Source organism: Lathyrus oleraceus, chromosome 2 (assembly GCF_024323335.1).
Source record: "Lathyrus oleraceus cultivar Zhongwan6 chromosome 2, CAAS_Psat_ZW6_1.0, whole genome shotgun sequence".
NCBI classification, from domain to species: domain Eukaryota; kingdom Viridiplantae; phylum Streptophyta; class Magnoliopsida; order Fabales; family Fabaceae; genus Lathyrus; species Lathyrus oleraceus.
In genome coordinates this window covers 310860759-310883821 of record NC_066580.1, presented here as the reverse complement: position 1 = coordinate 310883821, position 23063 = coordinate 310860759, and the positions used below count along the sequence as shown (strand labels likewise).

The window sequence follows — 23063 nt, the reverse complement described above, 5'->3', positions numbered from 1 at the left end:
ATCATTATCCAAGCTTCAAATGGAAAAGTGTTCAACATTAAAGTTGTTCCCATTGATCTCACCTTCCTAAAAAGTCTAAAATTACTTCATTTGGACAAGGTTTGAGTGACTTGCGCATGGTTACTCTTCATGGTTCCATTTGGATGAATCTCATGATCACTTCTCAGTTTCAAATGCACGGCTTCATGTTACACTCTCAGCATCACTCATGATCATTTTTGGACCTGGTTACATCATCTCATGGGCCTATCACACGCCCATGCAAGCATGCACATGAGAATTTCTATTTTTGGACAAATTATGGAAGTGTGTGGAAATCAATTGCCAAGCCTATAAATACAACCCCTTCTGCTCAGAAATGGGGACACCTTGCCCAAGCTTTTCCCCTGCAACCTTTCCACCACCATTAGAGGATAATCTTGAAGGTTTTCAATTGAAAATTGAGTTTCAATTTCACTTCTGTTTTGAAGTTGAAACTCTAAGAATCCAAGCCATTTGAGCTCTCAATTCACCTCCTACAATCAAGTGGAAGCAAGCCCAGGCCAATTAAGATCTAGATCGAGCTTCATCACTGCAAACAGAAGGTGAAATTTGTCAAACTTTCTCTCTTCGATTCTCTCTCAATTCTTCACCATTTTCTTTGATTTTTGGTTGGCTGAAGTCATACCAATGTAGGCAACAAGATTGAGTTGCTTTGAGGTCAAATCGAAGCAACTCAGATCATTAACCTCAAATTTCAAATCCATGTATCTTTCAATATACTTGGAATTGGAAGAAATTGAGGCCAGATTCATGCTCCTGAGCATTTTTCCTTTAAAATCATGTCCTTACTTTTTATTTTGGTGGTGGTTTATGGTGGACCAGCCCAGTGAGGTCCACCGGAGAAGATGACCAGAGCTAGGGCTCTGGTGGTGTGCTGGCATTTCCCAGAGCATCTGATAATGAATCCACGTTCTAATCCTGGCCCTTGCTTTTGAATACCACGGGTGTACATGCGTTGACTGAGGTGTTTGATGGAAGCGCGCGCTTGGCCATCAGATCTGCCACCTCAATTAATGAGGGAGATCTGATGGCCTTTATTTTTTTAATTTCATTTTATTTTCTGATTTTTCATTTAATCCCTTTATTTTGTTTAGTTCATATTAATTTCATTTTTAATCCAAAAATTATGGGACTTTCACCAAAAAAAATTAAATATTTTTCTCTTCCATATTTTGAATTAAAATTATTTTTTGGATTAATTTTTGTATTTTTTATGAATTAAATGTTTTTATGTATATTTTTAATTGTTTAAAAATACTTCTAACTTTTTAAAAATTGTGAAATTTTTCGTTTAAGGTCCTTTGACCTTGTTTGACCTAGGATAAATCCCTTAGCCATTTATTTGGTGTTTTGAAGGGATTTTAGGTTTTGACCAAATTAAAAGGTATTTTAATTCGTTTTTAAATTGAATTTTAATTGATTAAATGCTTGAAAATATTGTTGAGTCATTTTTATGGTCTTGTGATGTTTGAATTTCTGTTTGGGCCTTGGTCATGGTTGATTTGACTTTTGTTGGATCAAAACCATTGGATTTAGGGGATTGATGAAATATACATTTCATCTCCCAAAATGAATGGATGGTGTTGGTTTGATGAAATTCCTCTCATGATCAATTTGTGTTTCTATCTTCGTCCCTATTCTTTCTCATTCCCTAATTTGACCAATGAAATCTCTAATGTCTAAAGGCTAACTTATTCATCAATGACCTTGTGTCAGATGAATCAATACAACTATAACTGAGATAGGTCCCTCCCTTTTGATTTTTATTTTAGTGTGTGGTATGTTTTAGGAGTTTGGTTCTTCATACCAAATCTCTAACATGCATTAACACCTATATTTTTATTGTCCGACCTCAGATAGTTGTGCCTTCTACGTAAGTCCAATTACGATTGCTTAACATAGAGCTAAATTTGACCCTTAAGGCATATCATTCTAGTAAGTGAGATTGTAAGTCTCCCATTCTTCATGGCATTGTATGGAGACTTGACCTTTTTTCCTTTCATGGGAGTTAGTGGCATACTTGTTGAATTATCCAAGTTGGAGCCCTTCTCATGGAAGATGTCTTGGTTTAAGGATTCATGCTTATGAATGAATGGTTGAGTGTTTTCCAAAGAATGACTTAATCAATTAAAAATCACCACTAACACTTGACTAACTTTTGACTGACATTTAACTAACTTTTGTTAATATTGCTTTACTTTCAATTTATTTACTATTATGCAATTTAAATTCCAGTCCTTTATCATTCATTGCCATTTATATTATATATAACTTGTTTATGTTTATGTCCTTTTCACTTTGCTCATTGGATCCATATCTTGTGATTGTATATATTGTTTGTATGTTTTGGTTTTGTTTGCGGTCTTAGGACCTTAAATACCTAATAACAACAAAAACCATAAAAACCATCTGGTGGACTATTGAACTTGATTTGAACTTTTGGACTTAGGATTAGGCAACATTCCCTATGCTAAAAGGACTTGGCCAATGCTAACATTTTGAGACTAAGCTATCTTAAATTAAGCCTTCATCTGATGCAAGACTTGGGAATTTCTTGGGTTCATCTGCTACTCTGTCTCTATGCTTAATTGTTATTTTGATCTTGTGTCTGATGTTTTATTCTAAGTTGATCAAGGAATACTTCATCTGATACATGGGAAGACAATGAAGACTGCTAGCTATTGGAATGCTTGCTTGGATATGGCCATCTTTATTTGATGCCTTGATCTTCATGATGTCTGGATATTGCTTATTGCTTATTGATTATTGCTTGATTAAAGTCTAAAGGAAAATGGGTTTCTATATGACATTCTTGTCTGTTGGATTGCATCCCATTGGTCAAAACTTTTCAACTCTTAACTTTTAAATTTGTGCTTAGGATAGCCTCTTCATTTTCTCCCAATTCTTTAATTTCCAATTCTCTTCCCCTTTTCAAACTTAGACTTTGTTTTTATGATTAGAAACTTTGGCCTTATGCCATTGAATTTTTAAACTCTTTCTTAAATCAAATTTGTAAATAAACTTAACCATATTGACTTAAATTTCAAAATACAAAAAGAACTAACATCTCCATTCAAACTTTTGGCCCCTTTGTGCCTTCTCTTATTAATTTTTGTTATAAGCAATTCACCAACTTATTTGAAATTTTTACCACGAACTACGAGATTTTGATCCCTCATTTTTATGTTGGTACGTAGGCACGAGACCGAAGGTCTTGTCAAACACACAAATATAATCAATGAATTCTTTTATCATCATTTATACCAAAAACACATGCATCACATAAAAAAAGGGCTCCCTAGGAGTACCTGGGATACTTTGGGTGCTAACACCTTCCCTTTTATTAGTTTTGATTTGAAAACTTCTTATCTTTGGGTTTTGTTCGTTGGAAACAATAAAAGCGTGGTGGCGACTCTAGCTTTATTGAAGTTAAGCTTATCCATAGCTTGATGTTCATGAATTTACCTCCATAGTAGGGAGTTCTCTAATGTGCCTCTTCTTGGTACACAAGGAGGAATCAACTGCATTCGGCTTTGGCAATACGTCAACATGGGTTCTCTATGAAAGACAAACCTAATAACACTTTGTTAGAGGGTTTATTTTTCCAAAAAGGGAAAGGCACTCAAGGATTGAAAGCTAGGATGGTACGTGCTTGGCACAATATTCATAGGAAGGGAAAAAGTGGGCTTGGATTGAAGAATTATATAGCTTTGGAGCCTTACACTAGTTGGGTGAAGAAGAGAGCCAAAGAATTCAAGATGCCATACGCTTATGAAAGACCTATGTCTTTAGTAATGGTCAAATCGCCCACTATTAAAGGCATAGAGGAGTTGCAAGAGGCTTTGGATAAGATGAAGCAAGAGAGGGCTGATTGGGAAGACAGATTTCACACCCCACACCTTGAGAAGGTAGTGTTGCAGGAGCAGTTAAAAGAAATGGACGACTTGATAGAATTGCTTGAGCAACGTGTTGTGAAGAGATCAAGGGACCAAGAGGATTAATTTTCATCTAATAGTTTATCATTTACTCATCTTCCTACTTCCAGAGTTTGGAAAGGCATTATAGACCAACTCGTGATAGAGAAGGATGCTATGAAAAGCAACTATGAAAGAGAGATCAAAAGGCTTCGCAAGAAGTATCAGCTTGGAGTTGGGTCGTCATCGGACATGATTCCTTGAATCTAGTTTCTTTCCGTTTATAATCATTGAAATTTTATTTCTGATTGTAATCTTAGTGTTATTAATATAATGAGATTTTTAGTATTTTGAAATGCGTTATTCCCATTGTGATGTTTGCAATTTATGTCTTAAAGTTCCTTGGAAAATAATAATAATAACATTCACATTTGCATTTGCATATCATGCATCATGATGCATCTTGGTCTTGCTTTGAGTAAGTTTTCCAAGGGTCTTATATCTTTCTTGGTCTTCATCCAGACAAGTTGTCTCACCGGTACAATACTCGAGCTAACCAATTGAAGAAAATGGATCGGCTAGAGTAAGAGAATCGTGAACTCCGTGAAGAAGTGACTACTTTGAGTGACACTTATAAGAGGCTTATTGATATGATGGAAACTCTGGTGGCTGCTCATAACCAACCACCTCCTCATCTTCAGACTTCACTTCAGAGGATTGTGATTTCCAAAATTGTCTCTACGCCCATCTCCGTGGCTCCGGTCAGTGCTCTGCAGCACCACATGCCTTTTGGTTTCCCTTGGGGCATGCCTCCTAACTTCGTGCCTGAAGGGTATTAACATGTTATTGAAGTTCCTATGGCTCAATCGGTTATGTCAGTACCACCTCCCGTGGTTCATGTTGCACCCTATGTCAAAGAACCTATTTTCCATGCTGACCAGAGCGAAACTGTTGGCGTCTACGAAAGAATGAACGAGTTTCAAGATCTGTTTCAAGCTATGCAGAAAGAGAACCAGGATTTGAGGGGGAAAGATCTATTTGGGAAGAATTCTCATGATATATGCTTAGTTCCTAATGTGAAGATTCCGCATAAGTTCAAGGTACCGAATTTCGAGAAGTATAAGGGAAACTCTTATCCTTTGAGTCATCTGGTGATGTATGATCGTAAGATGTCGACTCAGACTGACAACCATTAATTGTTGATCCATTATTTTCAAGACAGTTCGACTGGCATTGCTTTGAAATGGTACATAAGACTTGATAGCACTCAGATCCGAACCTTCAATGACCTAGGTGAGGCATTCGTTCGTCAGTACAAGTATAATGTCGACATGTCACCAGACAGATATCAATTTTATGCTATATCCCAAAAGGACAAAGAAACTTTCAAGGAGTACGTGCAGAGATGACACGAGATTACTGCACAGGTTAGTCCTCTGTTGGAAGATGTCATACGGTGAACTGACTTTGTGTGTTTTTGCTTTGGAAAGCAAATGTCGCGGATAGCAAGAGTCGCCACCGACTTTTCTTTTATCCAATAAGGAAAGGTGGAAAAGAACAGGAAAGACCTTAATTTAGATCCTTAGGTTCGGGAGGTACATTATACAAAGGGAAGGTGTTAGCACCCTTTGTATCCATGGTTATCCATGGGCTCTTAATTGCTCGATCACTTATGTTTGTCTAGAAAAAAGTGGTTGTGAATTGTTTAGAAAATGTTTTGAAAAGAGAATTTAACTTTGTAATGATTCTCGTATGAATGTATACAAAGTGGGTATCTCGTTTAGTTTTAAAAAATTTGCTTAGAAAAATATAACTCGGTAATGATTCTAGTATGAATGTATACCAAGTGGTGATTTTCTAAAGGATGTTTTGAAAAATGTGGGGTGTGAAAAATATTTTAGGTTGTGATTCAGCAATTAAGAGTTATGCCTACCCGAGGTCTTTATGGGCATTTCCTATCCTTATGAGGGTAAAACTGTCCTTACTATTGAGAAGTAAGTAGTCTTGTCCTTTTGGATTTAAGGGTCATCGTAGGGTCATCGATTGGTCATTGAAGGCAACATTTGTAAAGATACCTTAGCATTCGAAGGGGCGATCATCATTTAACCGTAGGCTACACCGAAGGGTCATCGAGGGACAAAATCATATATTCGAAGGCAACATCCGAGGGACTATGATTTATTTTATGATGATTTAATCGAAGGGTCTTTGCTAAGTATATCCCCACATTCGCGGGACATGACCGTTATACCGTAATACCGTAGGGCAACAAGGAGAGGTCCAAGATCACATATTCAAAGGCCATATTTTACAACCAATTAGGTAATTAGGATGAATCTCCACATTAAAATTAATACATTGAAATCAGCTAGGTAATTTAGGGTGGGTCTCCACATTAAAATTAATACATTGAAATCAGCTAGGTAATTTAGGGTGGGTCTCCACAAGGGTATCCCACAAATAAAGTGGAATACCTACCAAGCTATCTTTTCCGGGGATATGTGAACCTTACAACAGTCAGCAAACAGGTCAGAATACCAAATGGGGGTGCAATCGAGAATTACACCACAAAAGAAATCACAACAGTAATAGGATCAGATAAACAATGCATGGCTATGATAAAACATGTCAGATGGGCAAAAAAAATCAGAACAGAAAAGTCAGCTACTGTCACGTTCGCTCCTGCTTCGCCTAGCGAAGGCTTAGCGAATACTCGCTGCATGCTCGCTTAGCGATGTGCTAGCGAGCGGCTGCGGATTCCGGTTTTGATAACAGTACAATTTCAGCCAATTTTAGGCCTTATGGCTTTCATTACAGCAATCACATGGTTAATCATTTAATGTATTCAGATACATACTAAAATTCACATGCCAAACTTAAGATATTTTCATAAATTTAATCATAATGCCATATGCAAATTAAGAACATAAGGCGGTAATAGCGATGCAAACCTGTTTGCAAATTGAATTGCGACCTTGGATTGGCAAATCGGATTGAATTGGGTGGAGGTAACTTCGGTGCGGATGAGCGGCCTTCAGGGTTTCTTTACTCGGAATTCTCTGAGTTAGTCTCCAGGGTTTCTATGCCAGGGTTTCTGCCCGTCTTCCTCTGTCCATTTTCGTGACTGAAGTGTCGGTATTTATAGTGATTGTGGTGACCTAATGGGCTCCGAATGAAGCCCAAAAATTCTGATGTTCGCAAGCTTCGCTAGGCGAGCGTGTAGCGAAGGTTCGCTAGGCGAAGGAATTGCTCGCCTAGCGAGCAGGCCAGTTTGGGCCATTTTCTGGATTGGGCCTGTTGTGAGCTGGGCTTTTGTTCCTTTAAGGTCAGTGCCTTGCAGAATAAGTTGGAGTGCTTCGGGAAATGTTTTGCAAGATTAATGGGCAAATTTTGGGGTATGACAGCTGCCCCTGTTCAATATTCTTGAACCGAGAGAGTTAGGATGGCATGTATGCCATTCGTGGTCTGGAGGTGGAAGATTATTGAACACTAGAATGCCCCAAAAATTTACACTTGTCAATTAGTCTTGATGGAGATGGGCTTAAAGATGCCATCCAGGAAGTTTGATGATGAGAGCTTCAGATTGTGTCGTACGTTAGACCAATTTGCCGACATGGGTGCCACACCGGGTCATACGCTAGACCGTATAATGAGTCATCCATTATGCTGTCGACTTCGCTGGGGAGTCAGAGTGTCATACACTGCTGGGGATAAGGGATCAGAACGGATCATACGCTAGACCGTATCTGAATAGCAGAGTGAGTTGTTCCTTAGGCGGGTGACTCCGCCGGGGATGCAAGATCAGAATGGATCATACGCTAGATCGTATCTGAGTTGCAGAATGGGCCGTCCATTAGGCAGTATCTGAGAGGGGTAGTCGTATGCTAGGCTACACGTCAGAATGTACCGTACGCTAGGTAGTCTCTGAGAAATGAAAGGTCCAACTGGGTCGTAAATTAGACCGTATTGGAGTAGTTGAAGGTCAGAATGGATCGTCCGTTAGATCATATCTGAGTGGAAGGAGTCATATGTTGAGCTGAATCAGAATGAACCGTACGTTAGACTGTATCTGATCGTATTTGTAGATGCTGTATTTGCAATAAATGGCCGGGATGGGCTTAAAGATACCATCCTTAGGAGGATAATTAACCTGAAAAATAAAGTTAGCTTCATGCCATGTCATGATGCATGAGATGTTTTATGCTTTTGACAATAAATGCGAACAATGTATGCATGCGTATGCTGTGAAATGATGTAATGAATGAATTATGCATCTGAAAAGTTCTTCCCGAGGACTCCACTGGGGAAATAAATCTCAGTCTTCTGGTTGGAGATACTGGTATCGGTGATCCTTTCTTAGCTGGGGGATACTTGATTCTTGTCTGATGGTGGGAATATCTACTGGGGATGGAAGAGACGATCCGTCTGTCTGGTGATGCCGAACTCTTCTGGGAAATAGCTGGTTTTTGTTGGGGAATAGAATTAGCAATCGGACTTGTTGGAAAGCATGGTTAGACCTTTTTCTCGATCCTGAAGTCTTTTAGTAATTGATATTGCTATTTTATGTATGTATTTTTGGTAAACATTGATCATATTCAAATGCATATATTAATTCAAATTAAATCAATGGACGTTTACGCAAACAAAACAGGCAAAGTAAAAACAAAATCATCTTTTAGGAAATAAAATTGTATTGATTTTGAAAGAGGGCCTATAAACAGGCAATTCGTGTACAAAGAGACAGAAATCCTAGTAAGAGGAAGTTGTCGAGAAAATAAAGAAAAAGCTATGAAGGAAAAGCCCTGTTGATTTTAATTCTGCTACTGTCATTATGTCTTCAAGTATCTCATCCCTTGCTGTCGGATGGAAGTGATTAGCTTGTTCAGTCCTTTGAACTGGGTTGAAGCTGACTGAGAACGGGACATAGTCTTACGCTTTAATCCCTAATTTTTGCCTGGACCGCCTTTTCAGGTTTTCAGTCCACCAGGATACCCTTTTTTGCCCAAGCCGCCTTTTCAGGTTTTCGACTTGCCGGGTGTACATTTTTATATGTTTATCCCTAATTTTTGCCCGAACCCATTTTGGCTCGCCGGGATGCCCTTACTTTTGCCTAGACCTAGCGGGTCTTTTATGCGTAGTATTTTTTAACTATGTCCGCGTTCACCGGATGCGGGAAATCTTCACCATCCATCGTAGCCAGTATCATGGCTCCACCGGAGAATACCTTCTTAACTACAAATGGCCCTTCGTATGTGGGAGTCCATTTGCCCCTGGGATCACCTTGTGATAGAATGATACGCTTGATAACTAAGTCGCCGATTTGGTACACTCGTCTCTTGACCTTTTTGTTGAATGCCTGGGTCATGCGCTTCTGATATATCTGCCCATGACAAACAGCCGCAAGTCTCTTCTCATCAATCAAATTTATCTGATCGAGTCGAGTCTGAATCCATTCATCTTCATCTAGGCCCGCCTCTTTCATGATTCTTAGAGAGGGAATCTGAACTTCCACTGGTAAGACGGCTTCCATTCCGTAGACTAAAGAGAAAGGAGTTGCCCCTGTCGAAGTGCGTATTGAAGTGCGATAACCATGAAGAGCAAACGGTAACATCTCATGCCAGTCTTTGTACGTTACTGTCATCTTTTGTATGATCTTCTTGATATTCTTATTAGCAGCTTCCACGGCACCATTCATCTTTGGCCGATACGGAGAAGAGTTATGGTGTTTTATTTTGAACTGCGTGCAGAGTTCAGCAATTATCTTGTTGTTCAAATTAGTGCCATTATCAGTGATAACTCTTTCAGGGATGCCGTATCGACAGATGAGATTATTCTTGATGAATCGTGCCACCACATTCCTGGTAACAGAAGCAAATGAGGCTGCCTCTACCCACTTTGTAAAGTAATCAATAGCAACAAGGATGAAGCGATGTCCATTAGAAGCCGTAGGTTTGATCTCTCCGATCATATCAATGCCCCACATTGCAAAGGGCCAAGGGGCCGTCAACATGTTTAATGGAGCAGGAGGTACATGTATTTTATCCGCATAGATCTGGCACTTGTGATAAGTTCTGGCATGATGGTGGCAATCAGCTTCCATGGTAGACCAATAATACCCTGATCTCAGAATCTTCTTGGCCATTGTATGTCCACTAGAGTGAGTCCCAAAAATACCGTCATGCATGTCTTCCATGATCTTTTCTGCTTCCTTTTTATCCACACAGCGAAGCAAAGTCGAATCATGATTACGTTTGTATAATACTCCATTACTCAAAAAAGAATTTAGCGGAGAACCTCCTCAGGAATTTTCTGTCATTGATGGACGCCCCTTCAGGGTATTCCCGAGCTTCTAAGTACCTTTTTACTTCGTGGAACCACAGTTTCTCTTCTACTTCATCAGCGTTAAGTTCATAACAATATGCTAGTTCATCTAGTCGTTCAATGGTGATCCTGGGAGCTTCATTGTCCCATCTGACTCTGAACATAGATGACATGGTGGCCAAGGCGTCTGCCAACTGATTCTCCTCTCGTGGAATATGTTCGAATGTAATCTCTTCAAAGTATGGGATTAATGTCAACACCCGCTCTCGATAAGGGATGAGATTCGGATGTTTAGTGTCCCATTCTCCTTTGATCTGACTGATCACTAAGGCTGAGTCTCCGTATACGCTTAAAAACTTGATTCTCAGGTCTATAGCAGCTCTGAGTCCCAAAATACATGCTTCATACTCGGCCATATTGTTGGTACAGTCGAAACATAGTCTAGCAGTGAAAGGCGTATGGCAACCCTTGGGAGAAATAATTACAACACCAACGCCATTACCCAACGCATTAGAAGATCCATCGAAAACCATAGTCCATCGGGATCCCGGTTCGGGTCCTTCATCCGGTCCAGGTTCTTCATAATCAGTAACAAGCATGACATCCTCATCTGGGAACTCAAAATTCATAGAGTGGTAGTCGTCCACCGCTTGATGAGCCAAATGATCAGCTAGCACGCTTCCTTTGATTGCTTTCTGGGCAGTATACTGGATATCATACTCTGTTAAAATCATCTGCCATCTCGCTATTCTTCCGGAGAGGGTAGGTTTCTCAAATATATATTTGATGGGATCCATCTTAGAAATCAACAAAGTGGTATGATTCAACATATACTGTCTTAGTCGGCGAGCAGCCCAAGCCAAAGCACAACAAGTTCTCTCGAGCAGTGAGTATCTTGTTTCACAGTCGGTAAACTTTTTGCTAAGGTAGTATATGGCATGCTCTTTTCGACCATACTCGTCATGTTGCCCCAACACACACCCCATTGAATTTTTTAACACGGTCAAATACATGATTAGAGGTCTTCCTTCAACTGGTGATATCAGGATCGGAGGTTCCTGGAGATACTTCTTGATTTTGTCAAAAGCTTCTTGACATTCGTCATTCCATATCATCTCTTGATTCTTCCTTAGTAGTTTGAAGATGGGTTTGCAGGTAGCAGTTAAATGGGAGATAAACCGGGCAATGTAATTCAAATGTCCCAAGAAACCTCTGACTTCCTTATCTGTACGGGGCACTGGCATTTCTTGGATAGCTCTCACGTTAGCCGGGTCAACCTCAATTCCTTTACCACTGACAATAAATCCCAAGAGTTTACCGGATCTTACTCCAAAGGTGCATTTGTTCGGGTTCAATCTCAGCTTGTATTTCTTCAACCTCTCAAACAATTTGTACAAATGATCGAGATGTTCTTCTTCAGTATTAGATCGGGCTATCATGTCATCCACATATACTTCTATTTCATGATGAATCATGTCATGGAACAAAACCACCATAGCACGCTGGTACGTTGCCCCGGCGTTCTTTAAACCGAATGGCATTACTTTGTAACAGAAAGTGCCCCATTGCGTCACAAACGTAGTTTTCTCCGTGTCTTCAGGTGCCATCTTGATCTGGTTGTAACCCGAGAATCCATCCATGAAGGAGAATACTTTGTGTTGAGCGGTATTGTCTACCAGAACGTCAATGTGCGGGAGTGGAAAGTCATCTTTGGGACTCGCTTTATTCAGATCTCTGTAATCGACGCACATTCGTACCTTACCATCCTTCTTCGGTACCGGTACCACATTAGCAACCCATTGAGGATAAGAAGTAACAGCCAGAAAACCTGCCTCAAATTGTTTCATAACCTCGGCTTTGATTTTCTCCGACATTTCAGGGCGCATACGACAAACCTTTTGCTTAACAGGACGACACTCTTCCTTCGTTGGCAAACGATGCACTACTATATCAGTATCCAATCCTGGCATGTCTTCATAAGACCAAGCAAAAATCTCTACATAGTCATGTAACATCTGAATCAATCTTTCTTTAATACTGTTTTCCAAGCTTGCTCCTATTTTGACTTCCCTCCTGTCCACTTCAGTACCCAGGTTTACAATTTCGATTGGCTCTTCATGCGGCTGTATAGTCCTTTCTTCTTGCAGTAACAGTCTGGCAAGTTCTCTAGGTACTTCACAATCTTCCTCACCTCCATCCTCGGCTTGGTAGATCGGATTTTCGAAGTCAAAATGAACAGTAGTAGAACTATTATCAACAGGATCCAGAGTGGGTATGGATCTGCAATTCGTTACGTGAGTGTGTGTAAGAAAACATAGCTTTTTTGGAAGATGACAGGAAAGATAAAGAGCGCAATATTTGAATGCAAAAAGTCCATTGATTTATTGAATATGAATATGCTTATGAAAATGACAAAACCCTTAACAAATTAGCTATTGTGCCCCGGGCATAGACACAATGCTTTAAGAAGTTCAACTATGAAATTTAAAAATTGCAACACTAAAACAGACAATAGCAATTACTCTTGACTAAAGGAAATCGGGATAGTGTCTTCAGCCTTCCAATTATTGAGTCTGTCACCAATTGTTGGGAAAATCCAGCTATCCAGATCGCAATCGCTATCAGCATCTTCTACAACACTAATTTGACCTTTGACCATCCTTTCAGAGTTAAATCCCAGACCAGACTTGTCAGACTTGTATGGTACGTTGATCAGTTGACCCCAACCAGTACGATCACCATTTTCAACCACGGCTTGAGCGTCCTTCAGAGAAATCATGGCAGGAGGAGCACGGATAACCTTGGGCACACAGGACGTCGGCTTAAGGACAGGACTGGTCGGAGGAACTACTTCAAATGACTGAGAAGGAGTCTCCAAGAATTCGCCATCCATCTCAACGTATCTGAAGGCCTGCACACTACTGACAATGTACTCTTCTTCTCCATACACGGTGACAATCTTACCCTCTATTGGATATCTCAGCTTTTGATGGAGAGATGAAGCTACATCACTTGCCCCATGAATCCAAGGGCGTCCCAGCAAGCAGGAATAGGCAGGACGGATGTTCATCACGTGAAAGGTAGTGTTGAAGGCTTGAGGTCCTATCTTGATAGGGAGAACCACTTCACCGTGAACGACGCTTTTTGCACCGTCGTACGCACGCACCACAGTATCACTAGGTTTCAATTCGACGCTCTTACAGTCAAGCTTAACGAGTACAGCTTTTGGTAGCACATTCAAAGAAGAGCCATTATCGATCAACACATGAGCCAAGGTGATCCCCTTGCACTCAATGGAGATGTGCAGAGCTTTGTTATGATTCTTTCCTGCTGGTGTCAGATCAACATCGGAAAAGCCTAGGCCATTGTCAACAGTCAGGTTAGCAACATAGTTTTCGAACTGATCGACAGATGTCTCCTGAGGTACATGAGCGGTCTTCAAGAATTTGATCAATGCATTGGCATGAGATTCAGAAGATAACAGCAAGGATAACATCGAAATTTTAGACGGGGTATGCCCCAACTGTTCTACCACATCAAAATCACTCTTACGGATGATTTTCAGCATTTCCTCCATTTCCTGCTTGGCAACATCTTCAGCAGTAACTTCGACCGGTGTCTTTGACTGAGAAGGGTTGACTGGTTCCTTGCCTCGAGTTTCAGAGGCGGGAGGTGAGATTTCTGGAGAGAAGATCCTTCCACTTCGAGTAACTTTACTAGTCCCAACAATGTCATTAGGATTAGCAGAATTACCAACTTGCTTTACGCCATGGATGTAAACATCACCTCCATAATTCCACGGAATGGCTTTGCTGGAGGAATACGGTACTGGGCCAGGTGCAGTAATGATTAGGGGAGCTACCTTGGGCTCAGCAGTAATCTTCACAGGCACTTTAGTAGCGGTAATCTTCACTGGAACTTTGGAACTAGCAATCACAGATATTTCTTCAGTAGGGTTTTCCACCTTAGGAACCTTTTCGAAGAGAATTGTGCGATCATTCATCAGCCGTTGAATACCATTTCTCAACTTCAAGCAATCATTAGGTTGGAGTATGCAGAGATCGCAATTTTCAGCACAACCTGGAAATAAACCAGCTTGCAATAAATTCTTCTTGATGATCAGGAGAGGAGATGTTAAATCAGCTACATTAGAAATGTGAGAATTGTCATCCATAACATTAACAGCCTTGTCATGATTAGGCATAGGTGCAGTGATGACGTTAGGAGTCTCCGGAGGCTCAAATTCAATTTCTCCAGCTTCGATCATATCCTGAACCTTATTCTTCAATGACCAGCAATCGTTTGTATCATGTCCGGGGCTATCGGAGTGATATGCACACCTAGCATTGGGATTATAACGAGAAGAAGCAGTGTTGGGTTTCGTAGGAGGATCTCTGAGGGTGATCAGATTTGCCTTTAGCATTCCCTGCAGTGCCTGTGCCAAGGTCATATTGATCCTGGTAAACTGCCTTCTTGGCTTGTCTTGTTTGGGCTGGAAGCTTTGAGGTGGCGGTGCTGCAATCGTAACCGCTCCAATGGTATGGTCATGATTTTTCTTGTTACGACCCTTTTGACCGTACACAGCATTTGATTCATTCCTCCCCTGATAGGACCTTTTGGTGCTTGCAGGGGTAGCCGCCTGTATCTTTCCACTTTGGATGCCGCTTTCAACATGCTCACCTGTCAATATAAGTTCAGTGAAACCTGATGAAGAACTTCCCAGTAGATGGCTGTAGAATGGGCCAGTCAGTGTGCCCATGAACATGTCCACTAATTCTCGGTCAGTCATAGGGGGTTTGACTCTGCCAGCCAAATCTCTCCATTTCTGAGCATATTCTTTGAAGCTTTCTTTGGATCCCATAGTCATATTCTGCAACTGTAGCCGAGTAGGCGCTAGTTCAGAGTTATACTGGTACTGTTTATAGAAAGCTGTTGCTAAATCAGTCCAGGTGCGGATGTCGGAGCTCTCGAGCTGATAATACCATTCCAACTGTGTGCCAGACAGACTCTCTTGGAAGAAATGGATCCATAGCTTCCTATCAGTGGTATGCGGCTGAATCTTTCTCACATAAGCTCTCAGATGCATCTGAGGACAGGACGCACCATCGTACTTAGTGAAAGTGGGGATCTTGAATTTGCGAGGAATGGTCACATCGGAGACCAGACCCAAACTTTCGAAATCCAGACCGGGCGCTTTCTGACCCTCCATGGCTAGCATACGTTCTTCCAGCAACTTGTACTTATCATCTCTTGGAGAGTACTGTTCACCTTCATAATCTTCATCGTCATCCTCAGGGTTGGAGAAATCAACATTCTCCTCCTCTGAATCATTCTCCGTCTCCTCTTCTGGACCATTCAGAATTCCAAACTTGACTCCTGCGGCCTGTCTTTTAAGCCTTCTTCCCGTGTTGATGTAACTCACAGCTTTCTTGTCTTTCTTCTTTTCGAGCAAGAGAGCCTTCAGTTCCTCCTGCCCTTTGGATAAGCTCAGCATCATCTCCTGGAATTGAGCATTCTGAGCCTGGAGATCTTTGACAGTTTGTTCGAGAGCCATTTTTCTGTTTGGAAGGAAGACCGTGAGAATATTGATCTTTTAGAATACCTGTTATGCAATGTCATGTCATGCTATGCAATGTATGAAATGTTTTCAAGGACTTTTGGGAATTTAACTTTACATAAACCACCCAAAAGAGGGGAACTTTTATTAATAATTTCTTTAATCAATGTTCATTACAAAAAGGACATAATGAAAATACAATGAAAGCTCAAGTCTCCCAGGGACGGCTTCTTTTTGGGCGAAGATATGCATTGAGTCTTCGTTCCTCATTAAGCTGGCTGGTAAGTTCTAACACTTTCTTCCTCTCGGCACAGAACTGGGCTTCAAAAGTATCCCTTTCCTCTCTCAACTGGATCCAGGATCTCTTCAATTCTTCAACATCGGTAGGCATATCTGGATAAGGAATGATCTGAGGAGTACCCCCTCAACTTCTGGTTCAACAATCAGCGGTCCGACTGCAAGATATGGCATGACAAGCTCACGAGCTCTGGCGCGTACCCATCTGAGATAAGGTTCCATAGGAACAGAGTTTTTCTGTCCTAAAGTGCTTCTTTTCACCATGCCCCAAGCTCGTACAAATCTTTGACGGAGACCTTGGGAATCATTGTCATAGTCAAACACCGTGCCTTGGATAATTATTTCATGTGGATCGTCTCTTCGAGCATAACCAAACTGGCGTAGGGCTAAAGCTGGGTTATAAGTAATACCTCCTCTTATCCCCAGGAGTGGTACGTTAGGGAATTCTCCACAACGGTCAATGATGATAACATTTTCTTTGAGATGAGGACACCAACGGATGTCTGAATGGGAGAGCGACATTATCCTTTGAGACCATTTCAGATTTTGCTCATTCTTCAAGGCTGATTGAGGAAGGTGCGAAATAAACCACCTAGACAATAGAGGTATGCAGCACATGAGAGTCCCTTGCCTTTTCATAGTACGAGTGTGAAGGGAATGCAGAATGTCTCCGAGCAAGGTAGGCACAGGGTTATGAGTGAGAAATATTTTAATAGCATTCATATCTACGAATTGGTTTGGGTTAGGAAATAGCACCAAACCATAGATTAGCAATGCTAGAACATCTTCGAAAGCATGGACATTCATATCCTTTAAGAATTCTCGGGCCTTATTTATCAGAAACTTGGCAAGTAAACCCTTAACTCCACTTCTTGTTACGCAATTGGTTTCAATATCGGACTTTGTCATGTGTAAAGCCGCGGCAACTTCTTCAGGCTTCGGAATCTTTTCTAAACCGCTGAAAGGTGTTTGATCAAGGATAGGTATCCCAAGCACCCTGGAGAATTCTTCTAATGTGGGTACCAACTGATAATCTGGGAATGTGAAGCAATGATGTTTAGGATCGAAGAACTGGAATAGGACCCTCATCATATCCTTTTTGAAACCAGTGGTAACCAAATTGAGGAGAGAACCATGTTTCTGGATAAACTGAGTCCGATCAGGAAGTTCTGACACTAAATCCTTGAGTTGAGGAGAGATTGCTACAAGATTAATCCGGATAGTCTTCCTGGGAGCCATAGCCTTACAAAACAGAGCAAAGTTAAATCCCTAAGTCCTTGAAATGATGTTATGATGTTAAGTAAATAACACGCACAAGCAAGTCACACAACAATCATTCCTAAGTTTTGAGGCTTGCATGAGTTCCATAGGTAAGTACCCTCCCCACTGAAGTTTGGTTGGTTCAACCTGTCCTAGAATTGTGACCGGGTTCTAGAAGGATCTCAAATCATCGACCTTTCTTTAAGTCCACTTCAGTGCAACACCAAGTGGTTGACCAAAGCTTCCCTAAAGTCCAATCTCAAAGAGTGTACTATCGAGTATCAACCAACCCCAGTCGGAACCGAAGTCAGTTATCTCACTACTTTCTAATGGCTAGGATGAGTCAATTAGGGTTCTAAAGGTCTGGTTAATGCTTTGATGACACCACGCGAATGCCAAATTTTTCCCCAAGTAAACATGAGGAACATCAGGACATCCAAAGTGTCACATTAACCGTAGCCATCATTTTAACCATTCCAGTATACGCCGGATAGTCGCGATGATCTATTGCTACTTACCTAAGGTACACTAGATCCGGGTGTAGGATTTTTCACTCAAGCATAAAACACCCAAGCAATCCCTTAAAAGTAAATCAGACAATTTAAATAAGTGATCTTCTTTTTAAGGTAACCTCTCTTTTTAAGGGTCCCCAGCAGAGTCGCCAGTTCTGTCATACGGTGAACTGACTTTGTGTGTTTTTGCTTTGGAAAGCAAATGTCGCGGATAGCAAGAGTCGCCACCGACTTTTCTTTTATCCAATAAGGAAAGGTGGAAAAGAACAGGAAATACCTTAATTTAGATCCTTAGGTTCGGGAGGTACATTATACAAAGGGAAGGTGTTAGCACCCTTTGTATCCATGGTTATCCATGGGCTCTTAATTGCTCGATCACTTATGTTTGTCTGGAAAAAAGTGGTTGTGAATTATTTAGAAAATGTTTTGAAAAGAGAATTTAACTTTGTAATGATTCTCGTATGAATGTATACAAAGTGGGTATCTCGTTTAGTTTTAAAAAAGTTGCTTAGAAAAATATAACTCGGTAATGATTCTAGTATGAATGTATACCAAGTGGTGATTTTCTAAAGGATGTTTTGAAAAATGTGGGGTGTGAAAAATATTTTAGGTTGTGATTCAGCAATTAAGAGTTATGCCTACCCGAGGTCTTTATGGGCATTTCCTATCCTTATGAGGGTAAAACTGTCCTTACTATTGAGAAGTAAGTAGTCTTGTCCTTTTGGATTTAAGGGTCATCGTAGGGTCATCGATTGGTCATTGAAGGCAACATTTGTAAAGATACCTTAGCATTCGAAGGGGCGATCATCATTTAACCGTAGGCTACACCGAAGGGTCATCGAGGGACAAAATCATATATTCGAAGGCAACATCCGAGGGACTATGATTTATTTTATGATGATTTAATCGAAGGGTCTTTGCTAAGTATATCCCCACATTCGCGGGACATGACCGTTATACCGTAATACCGTAGGGCAACAAGGAGAGGTCCAAGATCACATATTCAAAGGCCATATTTTACAACCAATTAGGTAATTAGGATGAATCTCCACATTAAAATTAATACATTGAAATCAGCTAGGTAATTTAGGGTGGGTCTCCACATTAAAATTAATACATTGAAATCAGCTAGGTAATTTAGGGTGGGTCTCCACAAGGGTATCCCACAAATAAAGTGGAATACCTACCAAGCTATCTTTTCCGGGATATGTGAACCTTACAACAGTCAGCAAACAGGTCAGAATACCAAATGGGGGTGCAATCGAGAATTACACCACAAAAGAAATCACAACAGTAATAGGATCAGATAAACAATGCATGGCTATGATAAAACATGTCAGATGGGCAAAAAAAATCAGAACAGAAAAGTCAGCTACTGTCACGTTCGCTCCTGCTTCGCCTAGCGAAGGCTTAGCGAATACTCGCTGCATGCTCGCTTAGCGATGTGCTAGCGAGCGGCTGCGGGTTCCGGTTTTGATAACAGTACAATTTCAGCCAATTTTAGGCCTTATGGCTTTCATTACAGCAATCACATGGTTAATCATTTAATGTATTCAGATACATACTAAAATTCACATGCCAAACTTAAGATATTTTCATAAATTTAATCATAATGCCATATGCAAATTAAGAACATAAGGCGGTAATAGCGATGCAAACCTGTTTGCAAATTGAATTGCGACCTTGGATTGGCAAATCGGATTGAATTGGGCGGAGGTAACTTCGGTGCGGATGAGCGGCCTTCAGGGTTTCTTTACTCTGAATTCTCTGAGTTAGTCTCCAGGGTTTCTATGCCAGGGTTTCTGCCCGTCTTCCTCTGTCCATTTTCGTGACTGAAGTGTCGATATTTATAGTGATTGTGGTGACCTAATGGGCTCCGAATGAAGCCCAAAAATTCTGATGTTCGCAAGCTTCGCTAGGCGAGCGTGTAGCGAAGGTTCGCTAGGCGAAGGAATTGCTCGCCTAGCGAGCAGGCCAGTTTGGGCCATTTTCTGGATTGGGCCTGTTGTGAGCTGGGCTTTTGTTCCTTTAAGGTCAGTGCCTTGCAGAATAAGTTGGAGTGCTTCGGGAAATGTTTTGCAAGATTAATGGGCAAATTTTGGGGTATGACAGAAGAGAAGGAGACGACAAAGTTGTTCTTGAAGACATTGAGTCCATTTTACTATGACCGGATGGTTGCAAGCCTCCTAGTGATTTTACCGATATGGTAAATATGGATTTGAGATTAGAAGAAGGTGTCGGTGAGGGACGATTGAAATAAGGTGGTTCTTCTGACAGTTCCAGAATGTATGAGAGTAGGTTACCCAAGAAGAAGGAGCATGATACTAATGATATCTCGCAGGAGAAACATATGAGACTTCTGAAGAATAGTCAACGTCAACAACATGTGGCGTTAGTAACTCCAATTACTAATTCTAATCCAGTTGTTTAAGTAGCACCAAGTTATCAACCGCATTTTCAACAACGTACAAATCAACAGAATCAATAAAATCGTGCCTAGAGGCCCGCAGAATTTGATCCAATTCCAATGACCTAAACAAAATTATTTCTTACTTTAATACAGAAAAATTTGGTATAAACAAGAACTCCACAAGCTATTCCGAAAGAGCTTCTGTGGTGGTATAAACCAGATCAGCATTGTGCATTCCATGAAGGAGCACCCGATCATGATATTGAAAATTGTTTCGCTTTAAAATCTGAGGCGAGGAGGTTAATACAAAGTGGTAGTTTTTCTTTTTAAGACTCTAGTCCTAATGTACAAGCTAATATGTTGCCCAAACATGGTGGTGCAACTGTGAATATGGTCGAAGGATGTCCATGAAAGTACTGAGTTTTTTATGTCAATCTGATCAGAAGATCCTTGGTCGAAACGCATGCAACTTTATGCAATTGAGATATTATGAGCATGACTATGCTTCTTGTCATATTTGTTCCATAGATACCTGAAGGTGTGCTGTAGTGAAAAGAGACTTGCAAGAAATGCTGGATCAAAATCTTATTCAGATTACAAGGGACGGAGATGAAGATGAGCATGAGGTGAACGTCATAGTCCCCCGCTTCAATCTCCCAGAACCAGTTGTGATTGCATATAATGGTCAGAAGTCTGTTGTTTCTCCATTGGTCATTCGTTTGGTAGGTCATACGCCCTATGAATCTGATAAAGTTATTCCTTACAAGTACAGAGGTTCCTATTCCTTCTTTTTCGTCTGTTGTAAACATTGTTGATATAAGTGATGTGACCCAAAATGGTCGAGTATTTATTGTTGCAGCTCTTAAAAGAATCGAATATGTTGTGATAAAGAAACCAACTCAAGAGAAAACTCATGTTATGCAAACCGGCCAATCCAGCATTGTGAATCCGAGTTCTGACCAAGATGAAGGGCTGGAATTGATTAAGAAGAGTGATTTCAATATGGTGGACCAGTTATTGCACACCCCGTCCAAGATATCCGTATTATCTTTATTGATGAGTTTAGAAGCTCACCGAGAGGCTTTACAGAAGGTCCTAAAGCAAGCCTATGTGGACCATGATGTAACAATTGATCAATTTGATGGCATTATGGATAATATTACCGCATGTAACAATTTGAGCTTCAGTGATGAAGAGTTGCCCGAGCAGGGGAAGAATCACAATTTTTCTTTGCATATCTCTATGAATTGTCAGGAAGATGCCATGTTCAATGTCCTGGTGGAGACTGGTTCTTCTTTAAATGTTTTATCTAAGACCACTCTATCCAAGCTTTCTTATCATAGTACTCTGATGAGATTCAGTGGGGTTGTTGTGAAGGCCTTCGATGGCTCAAGGAAGACTGTAATTGGGGAGGTTGATCGCCCAATGAAGATAGGTTCGTGCCTATTTCAAATCATGTTTCAAGTTATGGATATTAGTCTCACCTACAGTTGTCTCTTAGGATGTACGTGGATCCATGAGGCTGGGGCAGTGACATCGACTCTCCATCAGAAGCTGAAGTTTATGAAGAATGGGATGTTAGTGATCGTGAGTGGAGAGCAGGCCACATTGGTGAGTCATCTCTCTTCATTTTCATACATTAACGTTGATGAAGCTATGGGAATGCTGTTTCAAGCTCTTTCTTTTAATGATATTGCTGCTAGGAAGAATGGGGAATCCATGGCATCTTTGAAAGATGCCCAACATATGGTGGAGAATGGTCAATCTACTAAGTGGGGACAAGTTGTTAATCTTGCCGAGAACAAGAACAAGGCTGATTTTGGATTTTCACCCGGTACAACCCAGAGAGATTTGAAGCGAATTTAGGAAGTGTTTTACAGTGATGACTTTATTCATTCTAAGGATCAGTCTGCAGCCGCCATCCTAGAGGGCGATGAAGAGCAAGAAGCGCCAAACTTTGTGACGCGTGGATCAATATGCCTAAATTGGATTGTTGTTGATGTTCCTTTTGTTATTCACTTATCGAAGTAATATGTTTTTTGGTTATTTTCAAAAATCCGTTCACTATGCCCAAGGTGAAAGTGGATCTATGTGGGCTTTGTTTCATATTTTTATCATCATTAATAAAATGTTATTTCGTTTGTCCGTATTATGTTTTCCCTTTTTTCTTTTTTTTTCTGAAAAATGGTAACATAAAAAACCAAGATAATAATCACTTTTATATCTGTATCACAATGTGCGTTTATCTATTCACATTCTAAGATCAAGCATAAAATTATTGTGCATATTGATTGATAAACCTATTGAAAACAATGACCTTATACCCTCTCCCAACTTTGAATTCCCTATGTTTGAAATTGAGGAAGAGGATATTGAAGAGATTCCTGATAATATTTCCCGTTTGCTTGAGCACGAGGAGAAGACCATTTAGCCTCATAAAGAGTCGTTGGAAGTGATTAATTTGGGTTCTGAAGTGAACAAGAAAGAAGTCAAGATTGAGGCATTGCTTTGTCCATATGTTAAGAAGAGAATGGTTAAGCTTCTTAAAGAATATGTGGATGTGTTTGCTTGGTCTTATCAAGATATGTCAGGTCTTGATACTGATATTGTAGAGCATCGATTACCATTGAACCCAGAATGTCCGCCGGTTAAATAGAAGTTGAGAAGAACTCACCCTAATATGGCTGTCAAGATTAAAGAGGAGGTGCAAAAGCAGATTGATGTTGGGTTCCTTGTTACTTATGAGTATC

The 23063-nt window shown here is 40.5% G+C and overlaps 1 protein-coding gene across 1 annotated transcript; it reads left to right on the top strand.

The window, feature by feature from the left end:
• Nucleotides 1–4813: 4813 nt before the first annotated feature.
• Nucleotides 4814–22179, top strand: LOC127123004 (uncharacterized). The gene is made up of 3 exons (XM_051053271.1): nt 4814–5073; nt 20852–20997; nt 21086–22179. Exons 1-3 carry the CDS (start codon nt 4814–4816, stop codon nt 22177–22179), a joined length of 1500 nt encoding a protein of 499 aa, XP_050909228.1.
• Nucleotides 22180–23063: the final 884 nt, after the last annotated feature.